The 7,399-nt window shown below is 34.9% G+C and overlaps 1 protein-coding gene across 1 annotated transcript; it reads right to left on the bottom strand.

Moving 5' to 3' along the window:
- Positions 1-269: 269 nt before the first annotated feature.
- LOC110613447 (5-methyltetrahydropteroyltriglutamate--homocysteine methyltransferase) lies at positions 270-6,537 on the bottom strand. The gene is made up of 12 exons (XM_021754575.2): positions 6,280-6,537; positions 5,033-5,386; positions 4,859-4,946; positions 4,000-4,127; positions 3,448-3,839; positions 3,212-3,375; positions 2,500-2,580; positions 2,250-2,416; positions 2,048-2,153; positions 1,432-1,682; positions 1,145-1,346; positions 270-847 (listed from the first exon to the last, which is right to left on the bottom strand). The coding sequence occupies exons 1-12, from the start codon at positions 6,429-6,431 to the stop codon at positions 479-481; spliced, it is 2,454 nt and encodes an 817-aa protein (XP_021610267.1). The 5' UTR covers positions 6,432-6,537; the 3' UTR covers positions 270-478.
- Between the last annotated feature and the right edge of the window lie 862 nt (positions 6,538-7,399).

Below are 7,399 nucleotides of genomic sequence, written 5' to 3'. Positions count from 1 at the left end.
AATTCATATATATATCATATAACAGGATGAAGGAATAAAAATCGAGATTATTATTTTGGTTTCAGCTCATGCTTAGGTTTTGTTTTCAGCTTATGCTGAAGTAAAAATTTCATACTGAGGAGATTCTTAGAGTATTTTATCCGAAGAAGCTTGAAAAATTCAGTCATTTTGTTATACAACTATTTCCTCTGTTCTATGTATTTATGCAAGTTTGTTCCTTTACAACTCTATCAAAAGCACTCTCAAGAAATATTATATCCAAGAAAACATGAACAAAGAAAATAGAATAGCTTCATAAAGGGATAAAATGAAGGACAAACTCCGCTGATAGCATATCCAAATAGGCAAATACATCACTCCCCAGTACAATTTAAAGTAAAATAACAAGAATACTCGGAAAGCAAACAAATTATTCCGGATATAATACACAATCCCCTTCTCAAATACAAGAAATGGTATCGTTTTGGTACTTGCAAACTCACTTGGCACTTCCGAGCTCAGCACGAAGAAGCTTGGCAGCAGCAACCATATTGCTTAGGGCAGGTTTCACTTCAGAGTACTTGCGGGTCTTTAGGCCACAATCAGGGTTGACCCAGAGGATGTGGCTTTCAAGGACTGCAAGCATCTTCTTGATACGATCAGCAATTTCTTCAGTAGATGGTATCCTGGGTGAGTGAATGTCATACACGCCAGGGCCAATTCCGGCACCATATTTCACTCCCTCGCGGAACACCGAAAGAAGCTTCTCATCTGACCTTGAGTTCTCTATGGTAATGACATCAGCGTCCATGTTAATGATCGAATGGATGATGTCATTGAAGTTGGAGTAGCACATGTGGGTGTGGATCTGTGGTATCAAAAAGTTTCATACCACAAGTTAGTGTCAATATATATCATGAAATCTTTCAGCATTACATAAAGCAACAAATGAACAAAATGCCAGAGACAAATAGTTCTACTACTCCCCGCCAAAATATGCATACACCATCTACAAAAATATGTGAATCCAATTCTGAAATTTCCATTTTCTTATTTCTAAAAATCATTCCAAATGATTTTATCAAAACTCAACAAACAACCAACCAACCAAACAAAGATCTAAAACTAGTAAACTTGCAAATTAATCAGAGAAAAATAGATGAACCTGGGTTGAATCTTGGACGCCACAGTTAGTAATCCTGAAGGAATGAACTGCCCAATCCAAATAGAAAGCATGCTCAGACTTCCTTAGGGGTAAACCCTCTCTCAGTGCAGCCTCATCAATCTGAATGACAGTTATTCCAGCTTTCTCAAGGTCCTCAACCTCATCCTTGATGGCCAAAGCAATTTGATAGCATGTCTCGTGTCTTTAGAGCACACAGATGTACAATGTCAAAATACCATCTAAAAACCTGAATAGCACTGTAATATCATTTGGATTGTCTATCTCACCTGGGCTGATCATTTCTGACAAAGGACCAGTTCAAAATAGTAACAGGACCAGTAAGCATTCCCTTCATTGGTCGCTTAGTCATGCTTTGAGCCATCGATGACCAGAAGACAGTCATGGCCTTGGGACGGCTTACATCACCATAGATGATAGGAGGCTTGACACAACGAGAACCGTATGACTGAACCCACCCATTTGCAGAGAAGGCAAAACCGGATAATTGCTCACCGAAATACTCGACCATGTCATTCCTCTGCATTGCAAAGCAAAATATCAAAATCAACAAGATTAGGTAAATGCACAACAAGTACAACATGACTAAGGAAAATTACAATCTCCGTCCCATAATTTTTTTCCTTTTTTTGTTGTCCCAAAATTGTTATCACTTTCCTTTTTCACACTATAATAACATATAAATTGACTATTATATCCCTATTTAATTTTATCATATTTCCAAGAAATCTCTCAAAATATCTCTTAGTATTTAATAAAATTCCATGTCTTTAAGATGGATATAATTAGAAAGTTAATAAAAAAAATTGTCTTCATATGTGTGAAAAAACAAAATGGTAAAAAATTATGGAATGAATGGAGTATTTCATCTGGGGGAATGCTTACTTCTGGCTCACCATGCACCAAAACGTCAATGTCAAGCTCTTCCTGAATCTTGACCACTTTGTTAATTTCTTCCTTGATGGAATTTACATAATCATCTTCAGAGATCCTATTTTATGGTTTTTAGAGAGAAAAGGAAAAATCAGATAACCTGTTACATAACTTGAAGTTCATCACACTATCTGCATACCAACAATGTTCTCACTTCTTAGCCTTGTATTCACGACGCACTCTCCTAAGGTCCTGAGTCTGAGGGAAGGATCCAATTGTGGTGGTAGGAAGAATTGGAAGGTTCAACTTCTTTTGCTGCGCATCCAGCCTTGCACTCACATTTGTGGCCCGACGGTGGTCAGATCCCTTCAAAGAAGCAGCCTGAGCAAGAAGGGGCAAAAACCCAGCTTGATAAGAAGCCAACTAACAGAAAAAATAGATACAATATTAGAAAGACCACTTACAGCAGCCTGAACAGCCTCATTTGTCACCCTTGGTGAAGATTTTCTTGAAGTGTGAGCTAATGCATTTGACGAGAAGAATGCCTGGATTTACAGGAAAATATAATTAGAAGCTTATTAGATTCTTTGACTAGCTGTCTAAGAAGAAAAGATTTTTTCTTTTAAGGTTGTCGCTAGCAGCAAACTACTCATACATAAGAATGTTTCCAGTAAAATGAATTTAATGCATTGAGCAGCTTAGGACGTCGAACTCTCTCATGATAAGATGAAAAAGATCTAGCAAAAGGTAGGAACTGTACTAGCTTTGATACCCATTTATCCCATAGGTAAAGTGTGAAGGGTTGTGCAAATGCTAATGGCCTAAGATAGGTTTGTTGTCTAGCCAAAGTACAGATGAAGAGAATTCTAACTAGCATCCACAAGAGTGTCAGAAGTACATAAAATATTTTGTTAATTGGTGCTTTCAATAACTATAAAAATAATGAAAATGGAGATTGAAACTACCTAAACCTCAATGATATCACCAGTAATGTGAAACCATATTAAAGTATAGAAATAGGTTATCCAATGAAATTGTCAAAAAAACCATTATTTACAAAATAAAAAATAAAGAAGTAAATGCCTGCAAATGGCTTCTAATGAATAGGCTGTATTATTTTCAGTTACAAGTAAAAGAAAGCAACACATAAGAAAAGAAAAATGCCCGTGGCAGTACCTCATCCTTGTGTCCAGCAAGTGCTTTGGCCAAGGCATTTACTTCAAGTATTTTCTGTGCAGCAAATGCAAGCCATGGCTTGATCTCTTTATCCAACTTAGGCTCATTTGCTAGGTCAACTGCAGTGTGTAGAAGAGAACAGGAAGTAGAGACCACAACCTTGTCTGCAAAACAACATAACATGCATCATTACTTAATTTCATTGCAATATAAACGTTACACTAAAGAGTCAATACCTTTGCCCACAATGGCCTCAAGAGAATGCAGTGTATCAAGGGATGCAGCAAGATCATTAGCCCAGATGTTCCTTCCATCAACTACTCCAGCAAATAGGAATTTGCCCGAAGGGAATCCACTCTTAATCAGATCAAGGGTCTTAGTCCCACGAATTAGGTCAAATCCAAATCCACTAACACCCTTCAAAGATGTGAGGGTTTTGTATGCCTCAACTGGAACATCAGCAAAGTAAGTCTCAATCAAAACATGTAGACCAGATAAAGTTGCTTCCAGCTCTGAGTATGCATGAGTAAATGCTTGTAATTCATGAGCATCAAGATCCATCACTAGCTTGGGCTCATCAAACTGAATCCAGTTGGCACCAGCTGCCTTCAGTTCACTCACAACTTCCCTGAAAGAACATATCCACACAACACATTCTCAACATGGAAACAAAAGGAGCATGCCATTGGCAGTTGGCACAAAATATATTGCAGTGAGTTTCAAAACAGCCTTCAGAATAGAAATTTGGTGATCCACCCTGAGAATTAAAGGAGAGACTGAGACCTTACTTGTACACAGGAAGAATTTTGTCAATCAGGGAAAGAAGAGAGAAGGATTTCTCCACACCCTTTGCTGGTTTTGATAGCAGCAAATAGGAAACAGGACCCACAATGACGGGCACAGTCTCAATCCCAAGCTGCAGAACAGAAATAAAAGAACAATTATTTAAATATCAAATGATTTTATTTACCTCCAAATTACTTACAATGGGCACAAATAGACAATCTTATAAATGTAATCTATAAGAGTGAGAAAACATGGTGGGACTTAAATTTATCAAGCAAGGAAGCCTTATTAAAGAAGAAAGGTGCTATTGGGGGTGTGTAGCAATTAGTTGACTTGAAACTTGCAGTAGCAAAGTACTAGTTTCCATACTCAATTTGTATTTCATGCACTTTCATGACTTTATGATATATAAAAATTTGTTAATTGACTAGAAAAAGAAAAGCACAATGGACCCAGAGAAATAATTTCTCAAGACAAGGAAGAGAAACGAATTCGCAAACTTTATTAATTTTCAAAAATAATAATCATAACAAAATATCTAGACATAGGCATTTAGTGTAGAACTACCCCCAACTGAACATTGGGCATATTAAATCAAAACAAACAAGGAATATAAAATCAATCCTAATTAGGGAAAATTCTAAACTTAATTCTCAAGTAATAAAAATCCAAATTTCATAATTCTATAATGACTATAGTCAATATTGCATCAGTGATACTCTTACTTCATCATATCCGAAACTTGAAAACTCATATTAAATCCCCCACAAGAAGCAAACTTCCTCCTTTAATCCAACAGAAAAAGGGCCACCTGAAATACCATAAATTGATAAGCAGTTGTGAGATATCAAGTTAACTTACAGCTTTGGCCTCCTTGTACTCATCAACAGCCTTGTGAGATGCATAAGAGAACTTAACATCTGGTCCCAATTCAGGAACAATGTAATGGCTGCACAGAAAAAACACATTTATATCACTTATATAGGCCAGCCAAACAAAACTACATGGGTCAGAAGGAAATCATTAGCTACTTACTAGTTGGTGTCAAACCACTTGGTCATTTCCATAGCAGGGACAGAGGCATTTCCTCTAGCCATGGAAAAGTAGATATCAAAACCAATCTCACCACCATTCCAACCATATCTGGGAGGAACAGCACCTAGCATTGCTGTGGTGTCCAAAACTTGATCATAATATGAAAATGTGTTGCTAGGAATAAACTTGATTCCAGCATCAGCCATCTGCTTCCAGATAGATAACCTGAGATCTGTTGCCACCTTCTGTAATTCATCAGCACTGCTCTTGCCATCCCAGAAAGATTCCAAAGCAAATTTGAGCTCTCTCTTGGGCCCCATGCGAGGATAACCAACAATGTGGGACGCCATTGCTCTGTGTAATGATATGGCAGAAAAAGAACATTAAACTTCCATGCATGTAGAAAAGAATATGATTTCCCCAAAATGAATAATAACATGAAAAGAGTTCAAAAAAAATCAAGGATAAGGTGTTCTATAGCATCATAGTCAATTCAAATCAAGAGCTTCATTGGTAAAATCAACGGCCCAAGGGCCCAAACAGAACACCAAGAAACCAGTAAAACAGATACCAAATGGTTGCATTTAGAATCATTTAATTTAAACTATATTTAAGCCATCCACTTTCTGGATTCCAAGAAAAAGACAGAAAAGAGAGGTGCAATAAAACCAAAATTAAGCATACAATACGATCAAAAGAACCCAACGACAAAGGAGCACTTAGGCAAATAAGAGCTTCACTCACTCAATTACATATTGAACTCTAATTAAACAAAAGCACCAAGAACATGAATAGCTACAGTAAACATTCAAACTTAAGTATACCGACAATTTACACGGATCCAAATCACTGAGCCTTCCCAGTTTACAGATCGGAAAAAAAATTCAAACTCAAAACCCAGATTCCATCATAAAAATAACCAAACTATGGAAAACTAATCAGGATACAAGCGGGAAAAGAGATCAAAATGTCCAATCTTGAGCTTCAAATCAAATAAAAAGGGAGATCCCAACTTAATAAAATTTATAATTCAATCATTGTCTCAACAAAACCACAGTAAACTGTGTCTATCCACTCAAAAAAACAAAAGCAATATCAGAAAAACAGAAGGAACCCATTAACAAGGAGAAGCAGATAAAAGAAGTGGTGAAGGCAAAACAAGCAAAACAAAACGGCAATCTGTTTTTAACAAATCAGGCCTATTAGAGCACAGAATTGAATCAATTTTGAAAGGAACACACATATACCTTAAAGAAGAAGAGAAAGAAGAAAAGGCACGGAGTCGGAGGGAGAAGCGAAGAAAAGAAGGAGAAGAGTTAGTCGAGAAAGAGAGAGAGGCAACAGATATCACTCCTAAAGAAGTGAACGGCGCAAGTACGTGATGAGAGACTTGGCTCATTTATACTACTTCCTCTTCACCCTCTCTCTCTCTCTCTCTGTCCATCCACTTACTGTTCATCTCTCTCTCTCTCTCTCTCTCTCTCTCTCTCTCTCTCTCTCACCTAAGTCTAAAATTAATTTATTCTACCAACAGAGCACTCATTTCTTCCTTTTTATGTTTGTTTAATTTGTAATCGTTATCATTTCGTTTTTTTCTTTTTTCTTTTTTCTTTTTTCTTTTTTCTTTTTTATATGTATTATTTTTAAAGTTCAAGTCAGGATTTTTTTTTTTCTTTTCAAGGATTTTTAGTTAAAATGTAAATTTAAGACGTGCAATTAATATAGATTAAATGTAATATATTAAAATAAGTATTACTGATATTCTACTGAAAAATAATGATTAATTTCCATACATAAATAATTTTTTATTTTAAAATATTATTCCAATCGCAACTAAAATTCCAAAATTGAAATTGTTCTCCAGCATAATATGATGTGGATTCCACTATTTCATAGTGAATACTAATTTGTAATCAATCCTCTGATATATTTTTAAAAAATAAATTACTATTTAATTTTTATAATATTAAAAAAATTAACAATTTGATCTTTGATTTTATAAAATAAATTAACCTTACATAAATTTTCAATAATCAACAAGTTAACTTCTCTATTAAATGTAATCATTATATATATATCATATCACATCCGACTAAATTTTAATATCAAAATTTTAAATTTTTAATAAAATTTTATTAAAATTTAAAATCTCATAATTAAAAATCAAAATTTTAAATTTTTAATAAAATTTTATTGAAATTTAAAATCTCATAATTAAAAATTTTAAAAAGTAAAATGAGATTTTAAAAAAATTAAATATATTTAAAAATATATTTTTAAAAATTTTAATGTTGGGTCGTTGAATTCCTCCGGCTTGATCGCTATACTTTACCTAAAAAACTCATCTATATAAGACTTTTAAACCTG

The sequence above is a fragment of the Manihot esculenta genome, chromosome 4 (genome assembly GCF_001659605.2).
Source record: "Manihot esculenta cultivar AM560-2 chromosome 4, M.esculenta_v8, whole genome shotgun sequence".
Classification (NCBI taxonomy): Eukaryota; Viridiplantae; Streptophyta; class Magnoliopsida; order Malpighiales; family Euphorbiaceae; genus Manihot; species Manihot esculenta.
The sequence above is the reverse complement of the archived record's forward strand: the minus strand, read 5'-3'. Positions and strand labels throughout refer to the sequence as shown.

Bases quoted from the DNA above. Each gene is read 5' to 3' on its own strand.
- LOC110613447 (XM_021754575.2), bottom strand. From the start codon at position 6,431: ATGAGCCAAGTCTCTCATCACGTACTTGCGCCGTTCACTTCTTTAGGA. The intron at 3,376-3,447 runs GTATTGACTCTT...GTTGTTTTGCAG, and splicing joins TGAGGCCATTGTGGGCAAAG to ACAAGGTTGTGGTCTCTACT. The intron at 848-1,144 runs GTTCATCTATTT...TTGATACCACAG, and splicing joins GCGTCCAAGATTCAACCCAG to ATCCACACCCACATGTGCTA.